Genomic DNA, 17,595 nt, shown 5'->3' with positions numbered 1-17,595 from the left:
TCTTGATGCCTTTTATACTCTATGTAAAGCACTTTGAATTGCCTTGTTGTTGAAATGTGCTATACAAATAAACTTGCCTTGAAACTGCTCAGTTTACTGCCTGTGATGTGTGGAGCTGTATTTCAGAAACCTTTGAAGTCTTAAGCAAAATAATTTATTGATATTAATTGATTAAGGAGACATTTGGATACAGTTTTAGAGCATAGAGTTGAAATTCTGAGATGCTACCAGACGTCTGAGGAGATGTGAGCAACAACTATTTTAAGTCCAGATAAGAATTTGTTTAGCCGTCTTGACTCGAGTCATAACATAATTTACTTCAGCGGAGCTTCCCATGAGAACGACCATGAAGAGATGTCGGTCTGATTGGTGTCTATACGGAAAATTCCTTCACACTGCCCGGAATTCAATATCACTTTCTGTCTGTTACGACGTTCCCCAGAGACACCGAGAGAAGTGTGTGATCAATAATGTCCTGTGTGATAATATACAATGAAGCTCACAACACAAACTGAGGTGTAACTGATGCACACAGACTGTTCAGTTTGTGCATTCAGGGTGAAAAATATTTTAAATGTACTTTGGCATCCAACATGATAAAACTATTTGTTGTGTTTAGGATGTTTTGACTGAATTGTATTAAAAGTACTTTGTCCTACATAATTGGAAATATATATACATACAGCTGAAGTCTTTGGGGTCTGTTTTTGTTGTATATTGTTCTTTTTATGGCATTTAAAATGTATACATGGTTGTATTTGTAAATGTGTATGTATGAGTATGAATGTATGTGTGTATATAGATGTATAGTTTTATATTTTTATGATATATATTTCTATTTTTATTAATGTAAATTCTGCTTCTATTCAGTTAACTACGAGCATGAATAACCTACAAATAAACTCAAACTCCAGTCAGAAAAAAAAGACCTAACTGTAGCCCAAAAATGTGAAGGGATGAAAGACATTCAACAGATAATCGTTCTTTTCGGTGCAAATTGTTCACACTTGTAGTTCAAATCTTGCTCTGCAGCCTCTCTTTCGATATTGTCCTCATTTGATTCGGGGCATCTGCCGCACGTGAGCAGATCATCTGGGATGATTTCACTCAATTTAATTGGGAATCCAGAAAACGGCTTAGGGATGCAATGACTGGAAAAACTGGGCCAAACCCCTCGCTGGATAATGGACGGTTTATGTCTGCCTCTGGGTGGATGCATCAGCCCCTGCAGGGCAACAAACCTACGCCAAAGAATGACATCTGATCTCCACATCATAGGATTAATTTTTTTTTTTTTATCATATTTTGCCAGTTCATGATTCTTACCTTCCAGTGAATGAAGACGACATCTGCCTGCTGTTGGTATTCAGCTCCTCCCTTGTAAAATCTCATGTGTTTTGAAAAAGAACGGGCAGTTTTGATGTCATAAATGTGTTTGAATGATGTATACAACATTGTTTTCCTACAAATATTACAGCAGGCATTTCTCTTAAAGTATTTAGAAATAGGAGATAAACCAAATAAATGTAATCTGACAGGTTGGAGTCAGACATTACTGGTTCATGTACTGATCATATACAATAAATCACATATATTACACTACATTTATATTAAAATTGTGCAATATAAACATGAACAAAATGTTACAAATAACTTTACATAGGTTAGACAGGATAAAAATGTGTGTATCTAAATGCATAAACATAACCCGATGTATGCACATGAAGTCATTTATAACATTACACCATACAATAAGCATTTTTTATGATTTTATTCTATTTTTTTCACCTACTTGCCCGTATATAACAGCTATATCTTTAAGTCTACTTATTATTGATAGCCTGCTGTACTTGTTTTAGCAAAGTCCTCGTGTGTCCAAACATATTTAGCCAATAAAACTGATTCTGACTCTGACAACTGAGGTCACAAGAAAACGTAATAGTTGTTATGTGGCTCGGAGGTTATTGTCTTTCTTTCAGAGACTTAGATGACCACATTTCATCCATGTTGGCTTTAAATGTTGAGTGTGATACAGTCAAGAGCCCCAGATGGCCCCAGAGTAAGTGGACCTTGAGTGGACATCACCTCATATTCAGAGTTGTTTTTATGGAGCATTAACAGTGTTTATCAGTGTTTACGTATCTTGCATACTAGTTTGCTTCTTTTTAGTGTCACTGATGGGGCTGCTACTGCTCAGGCAGCCATAAAGGACTGAGCCAGCGCAGACTGGACGTCCATCGGCAGCTGCAAATGAAAGGTTTAATCTACTTTATCTCCACCTACACTACCGAGCTGCCCTTCAGCAAGGCAGTCAGCCTCCACCAGCAGCAGCAACAGAGCAGGTTTGTAGCTACACTGTGATCTCAGAGCGACATGAGAACACACCGCTGCCTCAAGGGTGAATTAATCTTTCCATTTATCCACCTCTGAAGTTATATATGTAACCACGATCACTTGGGTTGGCAGGTGCTCCGTCATGCTTTCCAATCCACACGTAGGCCCTCAAGCCAGCAGACCAGCATGTTCTTCTGTTGCGCAAGTGCTGCTGTAGTGGTTGTAACATTCTTGTAATTGATGCAGCTCCAAATGCAACCTGAGAGTTTGAAGTGGAAATTCTTCACCTTTGTTACAAATGGAGACATGTTGCTTCCTAGTGGATTAATCGGTAAAGATCTAAAAGAAACATTGTGTTATTTCACGAGTAAATGTGTACAGATGGGTGTCAGTACTCTTCCAAAAACATCTTTAAGTAGTTTTAACATGATTCCTTTTTAAACTGAGTCCAACTACCATCTGGAGAAGCCAAATTTGACTCTTAAATGTTGAAGTATGGAGCCATTTTCAGCTTGGTTAATGAAGTAAAAGTTGATATAAATTCAGAAGGTCATACGGTAGTACTGTGCATATAACATTTTGCTGTTTGATTAATTATTGATGCACATATTAAAAATTTGGACGCAGGAAATTAAATTTATGCTTCTTAAAATCAAATGAAAAGACTATCAGGGATTAAAGCAAGAAAAGATTTGTGAGCATGAAAAGTTGTTCCAGGAGGAAATATGTACAACATATTGTATTAAGTATTAAATTAATTTAAAACTGCTCTATGCTTCAAATCAGACATGGTGCCTGAGAACTTTAATCTCTATTTAAAGTGAATTATACACTTTAATTATACAAACTCAACCATAGTATGTGTAAAATACGAGTGTCACATGGATAATCAGCATGTTGTGTTGCTTCCTCTGTGAACAAAACTTTTCATTGAGACTTTTCTCAGGCATGTGGCTGAAAATAAATTAACCCGCCAACCACTTCATTCTTGGCTTCTCGTACAAGTCGCAGAACATCAACAGTATGTGTGACAACGGCAGCCATCACCCCCGTAAAGCCTTTAATGCCTCTGAAAGCAGCACGTCCGTACTCGATTACAGTCACCAGGCTGCAGCTAATGCAGCAGACGGTCATTTGTGAGGTTTATGTAAGTGAGAAAAAAAAAAAAAAAAACAATTCTCAAAGACCAGCAGTTGCGTAATTTTGACATCAACAGGCTGATAAGCGGTCAGTTGAGTGGATCATGATGGTTTACACAGAAACTGATAACCCTGTTATGCTTTGTTACACAAGTCTCTGAAGTAAGTCTGTTTACAATTTGACCTACAGAATCGTTTCTGTGGCGTAACTCTGTTGACGGTGTGATACTATAAACAGCTCAGTGGAGACGAGAGGAAATCCTTCAACACAGAAGGAGGTGGAAAGTATTACTGAAGTGTGAGTGTTGGTCGCCTCATCTGAGAAAAACCAAAAGAGGACAGTGCTGCTCTCTTGTGGACACTTGCAGGACTAACACCATGTCATGACAGGCAGGTTGATTTAAAAGAAAAGAAAAGCCAGCAGCATGTATTGTTAACACCGACTTTATTTATAACAACGGGGTGGGGGACAGCTCTACTGAGGTGGCTGCTGCTGATCTGGCATGCTCCTGATGATGTCAGAATCGCCTGAAGAGAAAAGATAAACAAAGAGTCAGTGGATCAAAATAAAGAGAAACTTCCACAAACTCAGTACCAAGACATCAAAGTCATGTCCTCAAGCACAGGACAGATAAATCTTTAAATACCCCCCACAAACGTGTAAATGTCACCAACGGAGCATTCGTGAACTGATCAGACAGGACTGAGTACCCTGACAAGTTTTCATCTAGTGAACCATTAGTCTTAAGTTCAGCCAGTCCAACAGGCACAAGAAACTGAACAAAAGTGGCAGGAAGTAATAAAATATACACTAACAGTTTGAACAAAGCCTAATCTAAGTACAGTTCCCCCATCTAGTCTTAAAATGTGAACATTAAGACCAATTCAGAGACGTTTTGAGTCATTTGTTGGCTGAATTTAACCCTGATGACTTGATTTTGTGTGCATTTGTGTTGTTTATGATGTTTTGACATGAGGTTGAGCTCCAGTAGAGACACTGATGCATGGATATTAGCTCAGGTTACATCACATCCAGCTAAAAACATTTGATGCCACAGTACATGTAACAAATACTACATTACTAGTCTATGCAAACAGGTCCCACTGTGCAGTAGTGCGCACTGGCATTCTTAAGGTATCCAGAGCAATAAAAAGACAATCAACCATCTGAAAACACACAAAGATGTTGTATTCCATCATGGACTCTCCCCCCAGGCTAATGTCCACCATCAGAAACCTCCAATTAGTCCATTAAATATTCTTGTCTGAGCCAAAGAACAAGCTCAGTGTCTGTAGCATTAAAAAGGAAAAGCTTGGAGATCAACTTTACATTAGAAGGAGTCCAATACCAAGGCAGATACTCACCAGGGTCAATGATCGCCAGTGTGCACACCCTGTAGTATTTACCGCAGGCTGTGCCAAGCTCAATGTTGTTTCCACTGTAGTGGTGGACACCAGTCTTGGCCAGCATGGCGTAGTACTCGATCTCAGATTTCCTGGACAGGGAAGACAGAAAAAAATGTGAGTCAAGGTAGCAGGTAGTCGCACAAACATGATAAAGTTGACAAAGGAAGAGGCAGGAAAAATGCCTCAAAAAAGGTATTGACTAGTCGTGCTACACTTGAAGCTCTAAGCACCTTGTTTTAAAATGGTTAAATTAGTTAAGAGGATTTTAGCTATTATTTAAAATAATCAGTTTAAACAGGGTGACATGTTTGCCGAGAAATAAAATAAAACATGAGATAAATTAATGTTATATTAATGATTTACTGATCTGTTATTTGCACAAAGTGAATTCCAGCTGACTACACAACACTATCAAAAATTTAATTTTTAAGTGGTATTTGAGATTTGGTCACTATGGCAACAGGGATAAACCAGAGCCAAGTTGTGCCACATCAGCTTTGATTAGTTTTTCATGAGTTGATCAATGTCAAATGTCTGGTTAACCTTCCTGTTTAATTAAACAAGGGGCTTTACAAGAATGTATTTGAAATAAAGCATAATTAGTAACCTGCAACATTGAAAAATATCTACTTGATTTGACTTATTCAGACAGCTGAAGCTTCATATTAGCCAGTTTTAACAAGAGGGATGATTACGGCAACAAAAACCTACACATCCTCTTGAATGTTCAACCTTAGCCCTGATATTACAGACCAGTCATGAACAAATGACATCAATGACCCTGTATTGCTTGACCACTAACACTAAATGATATAAAATAAATAAATGAATAAAATAACTGCAGCTTCATGCATCAAACCCCACCACTATACCTGAGAGCAGGGCAGTTGTTGGCCAGGATGACCAGCTTGGCTTTTCCCTGACGGATCATCTTCTGGGACTGCTTGTAGCCCAGGACGTATTTCCCACTCTTCATCACCAGCTGGAGTCTGGAGTTGATGGACTCCATGGACTTTTTCTAAATACACACAGATAGAGTCAAGTCAGTGACAGCAAAGAAACTACACTGCTGATAACTTACACCATTTGCCCCGACGATGTAAGTTACACTCAATATCTACCATTAACATTTTGAAAGTGGGCACAAGGAGCTTAGCACATCAAATCTGTTGTTAACGTACGTTGTTAGAAGTTTCAGGGTTAAGGGTAATGTTAAGGGAAGCATATATGATATATAGCTGCTGATTCTCAATTTTTGCACCACTTACAATTACGAGTGTTTAGACATCGTAGCAAAAAGCCTTAATACTGTTTAAACCCACTTTCAGATGTGTGAAACCTTTATTTAACTTATGAAAACTGAAAAAAAGAGCGATTTCACTGCTTTTTGACCAGGTCCAGATCAAAACCCACTAAACTAAGACTTATTGAATCTGGACTATATTAACAAGGAGACTACAGAGACTCATTAAGATCAACTTACAGATTCGTAAAACCTTTAATTAGCTTATGAAAACAGAAAAAAAGTGCAATTTCACTGCTTTTCCTCCATCCTGCCCAAATTAGTCCAGGTCCAGATCAAAAACCACTGTACTTAAACTTGTAAAATCTTAATAATAACCTAGTCCAGATTTGCTTTACAATCAATTAGATTACAAGTCTAAGTGTAGTGGTTTTTGATCTGGATCTGCTCTAATGTGGTCTGGGTGGAGGAGGGGAAAAAAAACAGTGGAATCGCCATTTTTTCAGTTTTCGTAAGCAAAATAGATGGTTTGACGCATTTAAAAGAGGATTTAAACAGCGTTTATGCTTTGTGCTACGATGTCTAACACTGTTCATGAGTGTAAATGGTGCAAAAACGAAGAATCAGCTGCTAAATATTATCATTTGCTTCCTCTGACTTTTCCCTTTAACCGAGAACTAGAAGCGGACTTCAGCGTCGTTTGACACATTAACAGACATCAGCCGTATCTAACTACAATAACTGCAGCTACATTTAATATTAATCACAAACAGAATAAGAAATATAAGGAGAGATGAAGAGGGCCTGGCAGACATGAGTCTCCACGTGAAGCCTGGCCCCCTTAGCAGCGCGTGCATCGCGGCCCGAGCCGACCGCACTCACCGTTTTCTTTGCGGCCACCATTTTTGCGGTTTAGTCCGGACCGGCCAACCTGCAAGCGACAGGAGGGAAGCAGAAGACTGTCGTTAACCTCTGGATACAAACAAAACCCTCAAATACACAAATCCCGATGATTTTAAATATAAAAAACTCGGAGCTGATCTTACTGTGAGTTTACTCCAATATGGCCACGGAGAGAAAGGAAGTACCAGCGTGCATTGCGCGGCTATCTGCCTCCTGGCGGTGGACAACCGGCGTGTTGGGAGCTTTACCGCCCCCTGCTGCTCCGGAGTGTGCAACACCCATTACTCTAAATAACACAATGTTTGTTCCGTGTGTTATTTCCTACTTGTCTATGCCTGATACAGATGATTATAGGTGTTGTACGGAGCTCCTAAAGTCCCAAAAGGTGTTTTTTTTTTATCTTGTGCGCACAAGTTATTATCTTGTGGGAACAGGTTAATATCTGTACAGTAAAGGCATGATAGGCCTATGCTTTGAAGACCTAGGGGGTAAATTAGGTTTATACCTTTTAATAGTTTGTTGATTTCTCAAGTATGTTAGAAACATGGCGGCGTGCATCGCTTTATTTGAATAGTCAATTTGCTATGTTTTTTTTTTACATAAAACCCTAAAGTCCCAAAAGGTGGTATTTTTTCAGATAGTAACTTTTTCCTACAAGATATTAAGTTGTGTGCACAAGATAAAAAAAATACCACCTTTTGGGACTTTAGGGGCTCTGGAGTAATCTATGTTTAAAACTGTGGAAAACAAGATGTACTGTATGTATGTAATATATATGTAATTGTTATTTGGTTCTGAATTTCAGTAAAGATCTTTTTAAAAAGGTAATGTGGGACATCAGGTAAAATGGGACAAATACAGTTTTGCATCTTGGGCTCTTTAGATATTAACAGCCAAGTACAAAACATGTTGTTGCATTTTTGCTGCAATACAAATGTCCTTTACATGAAACAATCATTTTGATTGGTCTGAGATAACTAGGCTGGGCGGGAACTAGCAAGGAATAAGAGTACTGCAGCAAAAATAATGAATGTATGACACCAGAAATGGTTGTTGGATGTTGCTTTATTGCAAATTACCTGACTTCACCCCAAAAATGACCTGGACAGTGATATTTTGAAATATACTTATTTCCAATGGGAAAATGGGCAAACTTGCCCATTTTCATTAACATCAAGTCAGAAGAAACAACATGTGAATCATCGGATATAATGATGGGAGACAATATTTGGGGGCTGATTTGTGAAAGTGAATTAAAGTATAATTGTAAATCTTGAAAAACTACTCGCTTCTAAATCTTTTGTGGTCACTTTTGTATAACTTTAGTATAAATACATGTTCATTTTAATTCATATGTTGTGTTTTCTGACTTTCCCATTGGAAATAGAAACATTTCAAAATATCATCGTCCAGGTCACAAAGCAAAGTTTGAAGGGAATAATAGTCATTTTTGGGGGAAGTCAGGTAGTTTGGGACACTTTTTGGTAGATTACCAAGAAAACTGCCTAAACTTCTGAAGATCTTAATTCTTACTTTTGGGACTTGTTATGGATCTCTGTTATATTTCTATAAATAAAATCTGTTGCCAAGTAAAACTTTGGACCTTCAAACACATCAAGAACCCCCACCTCACTCCAATGACATGTTCAGGTAAAATGGGACAGTCACTGATGGTCGTTTTCAAATTGGGTGATGTGGAAATTGTAGACTAATTGGGTCTGTAATGAATTTACAGGCCAATTTTCAATATTTTTTAATGACTAGTTAGGTTACATTAATGAATTAAATATGTCACAACCTCTGGCACTGAACAGGTGATTCACCTGATTATATTAAGCTAATTTGTTGGCACACAGTAATAGTATCTTAGTCATATAATATCAGCATATTTTATTGCCCGTTATCACTGAAGCAATCATGCCTTCTATGGAGAGGTGATGAGAGACTAATATGGAGGTGAGAGAGGCAGCCAGAGGGATTGATAAGAGTTCGGCTGGTTAACATGTGAAATGGAAAATTTACTGAAATACACTTAAATTCTTTGCATGTATTATTAATTAACTATCATGTAGCAGCGTTTGAACCAACCTCACTCACGGGTTTGTTTTAAATGCATAGACTACATTTTAATATCTCTTTAACAGTAGTTACTCCAGTAATTATTTGCAAATATCTCCTTATATGAATTTGAGTTCCTGCTCCTCTAACATCCTCTGCACGTCCCTGCAGTTGAATGATAGTTTGCACTCTGTAACCGGAAATTGCGCCGCTACAGTTCAACAACTCAACGTTAAGATGTTTCTTCAAGGGCACATCGGCAGTTTATTGTAGGTCTTCGTTGCGTCCTACAACTGATTCACTTTCCCCGCCCCAATAGGTGGCCTCTGCACACTGACTGAATAATGTATTTTTGTTCCTGTGCCAGCCTCCTGGATACAGCCTAAGTTACAGTACACAATTAAAAGCCAACATTTCACCTGCGTGTCAAACTTGTTTAGAGACTTGAAGAAGCCGCAACACAACAACAACCTGCGCACATTTTTGGGGGGAGGAAAATCCATGATGCGCAATTACGCACGAGACTAGAGGAATTTAACGACCGGTCCGTCTTTTTTTTTTTCTTTCTTTTTTTTTACTCCTTCAGGGGCTTCACTCCCCATAGTTTTGAGTCCTCTCCATTTACAGAGACGACGATATTTATATATATATATATGCACGACGTCATCAGGGCAGCTGCTCCTCACCTCTTAACTCTGAAGATAACCACCCAGTCCTCTTTGTGCACAGGGCAGGATGGGATGCTCCACCAGTTCCCAAACTTCAGCGGTAGATACGATTAGACCCAGTGTTAAACCCGAGGAAAGCAACGGAGCCAGCACTACAGGTGAGCCAAAAAAATCATAATATGACAAAATGTTTATGAGATATGTGGAATATACAAATAACCTATGTGTTGTATGTGCAGCTGGGTAGCATTAATTGCATGCATTGTATTTTATAAATAGTCTATTATATGAATTTTTTACTGAAAATAATGCTGCGTTGTCAACAGTGCATTGGACAGGATGTTGTCTTATCCAAACATTATTTTTGACATAATGTAGATAAATTTGCATGTAAAATAACTTTTACAGTTTTTGCATAGTATGAAAATTGTCTTATCTAATTTCTGCAGCTGTAAGTCACTGACCCATGCATTATCCACAGCTTCACTTTAGAGATGTTAATGTCTGTTAAATATGTGGAAATATCAATTTGCTATAATAAGATCACCTAGACTGTTACTAGATACTATAAATAGCCTCTTAACATGTTGATGCCAACATGGAAGTTCACTGCCGTCTCTATATAGAGGTGCATCATCCATTTAAGTCTACATTAGTGAGCACCGATCACAAGGACAGCATATATTTCTCTTGGTATCTTGTGTGTTTATATTTATTAAGCCAGAGCTCCAGAGTGCGGCATGAGGAGAGTTTATCATCGTTGTTTAACAGTGGTTCCTGGCTCCGTCCTCCCTGAGAGAGACACTGGCATGAAAGCAGATTTGGTAACAGTCTACGGTTTCAATAGGAAATGGAGAAGCCGCTTTTAGACAATCCTTTGTTGTAGCGGGTCAGAGATGGCCCTGCTGTGGTGCAAACTAGCACAAGTTTCGGGGTAAAAGACCAACACTGGATCTTGTGTTTGCATGTTTCAGTGTTAAGAGCAGGAACTCTCATTTGGTTAACAGGACACCTCTTGGAGGAAATGACTCTATCTTCTCTTGTCACCTTTTTAATTTGTTTGCTGCACAGTAGTGTCAGCCGAAGCATTATTTCACACAACTCAGAGATTAAGAAGGTGGGAAAACTGGTAAAAGATTCACTTAGTGGGATGACCTCTGAGCAAGTTTCTCTTTCGGTCTTATTCTGTCTTTGCAATCATTAAAGGGATTTACACACCAAGCAGCACCATGAATATATGGAAACACTTGCATAGAAACACATAAACACACAAAGTAAGCTGAAATTCATACAACTTCGGTGATGTAGTGAGCTCAGAAACAGCCTTGTGTGTGTTTAAGCTCATTTCTTGCAGCTGACCCTGACCTCTGACCTTTCTGCAGAAGGGACAAGCAAAAAAAAAATTGCTTCCCCCACAACTCTTAATTATCACATCACTTTTGTCAGCTGATGATAGAAGAGCTTCAGACTTCTCTTGAAAGTCTCTTTTCAGGTTTATCAGCGAGCTGTTGCTGTTATCGTCACCTTAGAGGTCAGATGGAAATTTGAATGTTTTCTTATTTTTGCATTTATGTCCTTCGCCGGATGCTCACGTGTCACTACCAGGAAAGGAAGATGACATTTTTTAACCTGAGGTTTATTCACTTAAAGACAAGTGTGTCAGTCTGTAGTCAGCAGCCTTTATCTCTGTTTATTGATCACAGCATCACAAGTATTTAACACAATGTTTTTGAACTTATAGACAGTCTTAAAAGCTTTATTTACCAAGCAATATAACAAATATCATGCAAAGTTTCCCCATTTTGTAAAAGATCTCAGGTTTCTCAATGACATTACTTCTGTTTCAAGCAGCACTTTATTGATTATTAGCTGCAGCAGTTCAAGGAACTCCGAGAACACAGAAGGTCAGTAGTTAAGACTTATGTAGCTCATGCAAATAGCTGCGATGCAAATCTTCAGAAAAAGAAAGGTCTACAAGGAAGTGATACATAATATCCCTAAACACACAATCCTGATCACAGAGCAGTAAACTGTGCGGTAGGATGCTGTTAATATTTGTTAACAACAATCCACATAATCATTAACTTTTTTGTGGTTTCAATCATATGTTAACTGTGGTCTCATTATGTTATTTTTTTAATTTCCACATCATGATGTGTATCAATTAGCAGCAGTGTGATGTATTCTTTTCATATTTTGAGAAATGGAGAAACAGTCGATCAAGTACAATTCTGTTTTTAGGAAATTGCTCATGTTCCTGATGCTTTTCTTCATTTGTCGCTGCATGGTCCAGTGATCAGAGACTGGAGTTTAATCTTTGGGTGTTGGAAGTCATTTTGTCTGCATGAGATTTTTCACACTAGCTTCATTCTTAAACAATCAAACATTTACAGTACCAGTCAAAAGTTTGGACACATTTTCATTATTTTCCAATTTTTTTCTGATATGTGGTCGTGTTTTTGCCACATGCACACTATACATCCTTACTGGCTCCAGAGTTACAGTCTAAGTACTCCAAAAGTTGCCTGGATAGTGTATAAAAACAGTTTTTGGTGTTGTATGGCACCCATAATAATATTAGTTATAAACTGGCTGTGGATTAAATTATGGATTTTATAAATGAAGTTCAGTTTATTCATCAGCAGTAATACTCAGCCTGTGAAAACACTCCATAATGTCGTCTGTGGATCTGGAGGATCTCCTGTCCAGTTGTATTACATGAAATGTAGGATCCAGCCTTTTTGGAGCTTCACCCATACTGGAGATTTAATGTCAGAGTATATCTTATCTTTGCTGCATCATATATTTAATCTGTATCTTGTGAGTCCCCTAACTTTATGGAAGTGCGATAAATAGCAGGAGTAACCCTTAAATAGTGGCCCTTTAATCTCAGTGATTCTGTATTAAGTAAACTACAGTATCACACGGATGCCACAAATGTAAAGTAAACTGAAGCAGGGGAAAACCAAGAGCACAGAACTGATGCTCCAAACTGTCACACATTCATAGATAGTTAAATAATATCATCAGAGAAATGAGAGGTGACCCTGGTATGTAATTTTAACACTAAACTTGACCCTTGACCTCAGTGTCATACAGTGTCATGTGAGAAATTGTTAATGTAGGTTAAGAACTTATCTCTTATCTTGTCTCTACTATAAACATGGTCATGTTTTTGTCTGATTAATCTCAACTGTATGAACAGCAGCATTACGTCATGTGTTTTTACAAAAGTCTTACAAAATGAAACACCTTTTTATACATTTTTGTCATGTGTCCTAGTTTTTAGTGGATTTACCAAATTGTCGGGAAATCTGACTGAATTTACCATCTATTTTAACTGTTTAGATAACAACATTATATTAATTCATTTGTTCCTGACAGGGGAGGCTCACAAGAATGGCAAAGCAGCTGAGGACAAGACACCTGGAAGCGACGCTAAACCTGTAGATGCTGCAGCTGCATCATCTGCAGCTCCAGCAGCAGCGGAGGAATCCAAGCCTGCTGCAGACAGTCCGCCTGCAGAGGCAAAGGCAGAAGGGGAGGAGTCCAAGCCTGATGCTGACAGTCCACCTGAAGAGGCAAAGGCAGAAGGGGAGGAGTCCAAGCCTGATGCCGACAGTGCAGAGGCGGCTAAACCTGAGGAAGCAGAGGCCTCCTCAGATCCTGCAGCTGCAGAGACAGGTGGGTTGAAGTAAAAAAAAACAACTAAAAAACAGCACTGTGACACTGACACTGTCATTGACATTTGCTTAATTTCATTCCCAGTATGTAAAATATTTGGCCATTAAGAGATATTCATTCACAGTTGGAAGATCATTTCAACATACATTTTGGTAAACTGTGAGCTGCAGACAAACATGCTCAACTTTGGATTCACCTGATCAACTCCACTTTGTCTCTGCAAAATGAGCAGTTTCAAGCCGTCAGCTGAGCCCATGCAAGGCTCTAAGCATGTATTCATTTTCACTACATCCTTTATTTTCAATGCAAATGACACTTTTTCAATCTCCCATCACAGTGACCAGTGACAGTCTTGTATCTGTCTGAGCACTTATCAAAGTTATAAAGTTGATGGAGCTGCATACCTGTGTGTGCATGTGCATCATCAACCATCAACTTGCCTTTTTCTATAAAGCACATGGAGGTATTTGAGCCTCAAGGATTAAAACACTGAGCAGGTTAGAGGATTTTCTCTTGACATCTTTATACATATCTGTGAAACAGGTCATTTAAAGCTATTACCACAATTGGTAGGAAACAATAGTCTCATTATTTCTGTTCCCCTGCGAGGCACAGAGAACTTATTAACCTTAGACAAAATGTACAATTGTTTCTATTAACCAGCAGTAACCTGAGCAGCGCTTCGCCTCCTGCATAGTGACTCAATGAACACGGGCTGCCACAGCGCCCAGGTGCTGTACATATTGTCCCTTCCGTCTTTCCCTAGACCCTCCCCAGTCCCACTGTGATATTGGTAACCAGGCGGTATCCAACAACACGCAGACATTACTTTGTCCTTTAATGAACTCACCGAGGTGGCCAGAGGAATGTGTTTATAAGTCACACATCCAATTATTTAGTTAGTATTTAAGGATGTGTCTTGACACTTGAGGTATTGGTTGAGTTTACTTACAATGAATTAATGAATTACGCTACAAACATTCATAGTTTAATTTTAATCTGTATGCTTGTTTGGACTGACAGGAGTGTTTTTATTGATGGGGTTTCCACAGCGGTGATTGAAAACATATTTCGAGTATGTTCTTCCTTCTGGCAGTGTGAACATGCAAGATATATGAAATGTGGTGGCACAGACTCATGCTTGATCAGTCAGTTGGTCAGTAATTGCTGTATGTTGAGGCGATAAGTATTATAAAGGATTGACTTGATGTCACAGTTTTGCTGAAGTAACATACATTTCAGATGCCTGAGCAAGCGTGATTAATAATTTTTAAGCTGGCAGCCAACGATCAGCTCCTGATTTTGAGAAGCCATAAGAAAAACAATGAATTTCCTCTGGCTAACTTTATGATTGATATGTATTGAAAGTAAGAAAACACACTTGCATGACTCATAATCAACTATTGACTGGAAGCTATTGCATTACAGTTTGTTTAACAAAGACAGCTCTGTTGTCAAGGAACAGCACAAACACTGGACAGGTGAATAGATGCCAAGCAGTAGTCAGGATACTTATAAGGTTAAAACGTGATGAACTGACATCAAGAGACACTTGAGAGCGACTACAGGTCTGCTCGGTGATAATCTCTCTGCATGCTTGACTTAAAATGATTATCTGTACATGGAGGTTCTCAACAGGGAGTTGTGTGAGTTCAACACTACATTCACTGCTATCAGCTCACTTACTGCTTCATGATGCAAATGACTGGCAGCCATCAGGTTCATGAGGTCAGCTCTTCATTTTCCTCTGATGTCTGATGCAAAGTGTCCACTCCTGTAGCAAAGACCATTAAAGTAAAGACGGACAAGGTAGTGAAGCCATGACACTGTGGACGTATTCAACAGAAAAGTTACTTCCTCCTCATCTTCAGATGGCTGTTGTCATGGTCTACCTATACCACAGCTGTGATATTGCTGAATCCTTAAACTCTCACATTAAATGGGAAATGTGTATTTTGACAGTCATCCTGTGCAGGTGTCACCCCTGCTTCATGACATAAATATATACTGGATTCAAAACTGTTCAGCTCTTTTCGAAACTCTTTATTTTAAAGAGGGTTTATGCTCACATTTCCTTGTTAAGTTCATTAACGTACAGTAAATCTACTGCAGCAGCGTCATTTTTGAACTGCTGCATAAAGCAGCAGCACATACAGAAGGATAGTGGAGACAAATAATTAGATACAGAATAACTGTGTTAAAGTGATTTTAGATAAATATTCAGATTTGTAGATTTTACTTGGAGGAATCCAGGAAAAATATCCAGAAAAAAAGTACCCACAGTCCCCAAGAAAAGATTTATATTGTATTATGCACCTAATGCAATCATTTGTGCCTTTACAGTATTCAGCAATCATCCATAATGTGACGCAGACACAAGACAGTCAGTACTCTGCTTGACTTTCGTCTCCACTTGATCCTGACCCTCTTTGGTGTCTAGCTTGACTCACATTCAGTTCAAGCTTGACCATGGCCTTGTTTGGACGCCCCCCACACTGTGTGTGTGTGTGTGTTTCCAACACTTTATTGTCACTGCGGTCTCATTAAGATGCAATCTGAGTCCACAGAGAAACTAGAGTACGCCAACACATATAGGGCTTCCACTGGCGACGAACGATGTCAGGCACCGCTCAGCCTCCCTGCCTCTGTTTCACAGCCAATGGAGAGAGAGGATCGAGTGTCACAGTAGCAGCGCGCTCATCCCGTTCTGGAGCAGGCAGTGGTCAGAGTTTGGGATCACAAGTCTTTGATAGAAAAGCAGTCGTGATAAATGTGATTGAATGGAAATCCATGTTTTTTTCTTGTTTGTCAATGATGTGATTTTACACATTTGGATTAAAATGTGTTATAGGCTAAATAATTAATGTTTCTGCTGGAGGGAACATTTAGTGTCCTGGATTTTCTGTGCAAGCTGAGTCAAAATTTTCAGCACAACAACAAAAAAACCCCACATTTTCTAACTTACCTCTAATGAGCCTCAATACAACGGAGGTGAATAAAATTTAGTTTGTGGTACTCACAACGTTGAAAAAATGCATTTAAAATAATTCAATGGTACTGTGTCTCTGCAGAAACAATGCTCACTTTGCTGTGAGCAGTTCTCATTGCAACCACTTTACACAGACTAAAAAGTCTAAAAAGTCCCTCTGAAAACTGTTCACAGTGTCTAGAAAGAGCAGCACTGAAGCAGAGACAAAAATTTGTCAAAACTTGGACAAATTAAATCAAAACTATCTTCGAGATAGTGAGAAAATACATTTTTTTCCCCCATAATTTGGATGAACTGACCCTGTAAATATGATTATATTTGTTGTTTACATCTATACATTTTTCTTTCCTTCTGACCAGAAAATGCAGAAGAGCCCAATAAAGAGGAGGAACCAGGTGAGTGCTGCAGTATCGACATGTCGTCACTCAGTCCATACAATGATATCTGTGCCATCTTGACATGTTTTCTCTCCTTTTTGTGTTTTTTTTTTTAGCTCCCAGTGAATGAAGATGAGCCAGAGTGAGATGAAATGAACCAGATGAGTTCTCTGGAAGCGTCCAAGCTGATTTGTATGCATGAGTGAAAGTATGTGTAAGTGTGTGTGTGTGTGTGTGTGTGTGTGAGTGTGAAAGATATCGCCTCGTTGCCAAGATACAGAACCTGTGATGACTACTTTCATTCAAGGTTCCTCAGTCAGTCATCACTGTGCCTTCTTCCCCTCAAAATGGTGTTTGTCTGCAAAATCTGCTCGCAAACTGTACATAGACAGAGTTCAACAGCACTTAATGGGCGTGTTTGTTTGTTTTTTTTTCCAGATGTCATAATTTGAGAATAGATTAAATTATCCAGAAAAGTTTCTATTTATTACCTGTATAGAGAGATATAATAGCAGATTTTATCAAACATCATATCTTGAATCTAGTTGAATCCACAAATTCATTCTCTACTTTTCTACAGAATCATAGTACAAAGAAAACCAAAGCCAAAATATATGATTTATGAAATGATATTCTTTTTGGGTAGCTGGCTTTGATTTTACGAGCATGTCTGTTATGAGTACGAAGAGCTGCTCCACTGCAGGTGTATTTCTGTAAGCGTACACGTACTTTAAGGATTGTCCGACTGATTTAAACATGAATTTATAAATGTGAGAGCTTTTTTTTTTTGTTT

The 17,595-nt window shown here is 38.6% G+C and overlaps 2 protein-coding genes across 2 annotated transcripts; one reads left to right on the top strand and one right to left on the bottom strand.

Moving 5' to 3' along the window:
• Nucleotides 1-3,901: 3,901 nt before the first annotated feature.
• rpl30 (ribosomal protein L30) lies at nucleotides 3,902-7,235 on the bottom strand. Its single transcript, XM_044336599.1, has 5 exons — nucleotides 7,170-7,235; nucleotides 7,006-7,054; nucleotides 5,753-5,898; nucleotides 4,839-4,969; nucleotides 3,902-4,001 (listed from the first exon to the last, which is right to left on the bottom strand). The coding sequence occupies exons 2-5, from the start codon at nucleotides 7,024-7,026 to the stop codon at nucleotides 3,949-3,951; spliced, it is 351 nt and encodes a 116-aa protein (XP_044192534.1). The 5' UTR covers nucleotides 7,027-7,054; nucleotides 7,170-7,235; the 3' UTR covers nucleotides 3,902-3,948.
• A 2,261-nt stretch (nucleotides 7,236-9,496) lies between these two features.
• Nucleotides 9,497-17,584, top strand: LOC122969450 (skin secretory protein xP2-like). Its single transcript, XM_044335117.1, has 4 exons — nucleotides 9,497-9,910; nucleotides 13,137-13,436; nucleotides 16,785-16,820; nucleotides 16,919-17,584. The coding sequence occupies exons 1-4, from the start codon at nucleotides 9,820-9,822 to the stop codon at nucleotides 16,930-16,932; spliced, it is 441 nt and encodes a 146-aa protein (XP_044191052.1). The 5' UTR covers nucleotides 9,497-9,819; the 3' UTR covers nucleotides 16,933-17,584.
• Nucleotides 17,585-17,595: the final 11 nt, after the last annotated feature.

This window comes from Thunnus albacares, chromosome 19 (genome assembly GCF_914725855.1).
Source record: "Thunnus albacares chromosome 19, fThuAlb1.1, whole genome shotgun sequence".
NCBI lineage: Eukaryota > Metazoa > Chordata > Actinopteri > Scombriformes > Scombridae > Thunnus > Thunnus albacares.
Note: the sequence above shows the minus strand (reverse complement) of the source record. Positions and strands in the feature narration are given on the sequence as shown.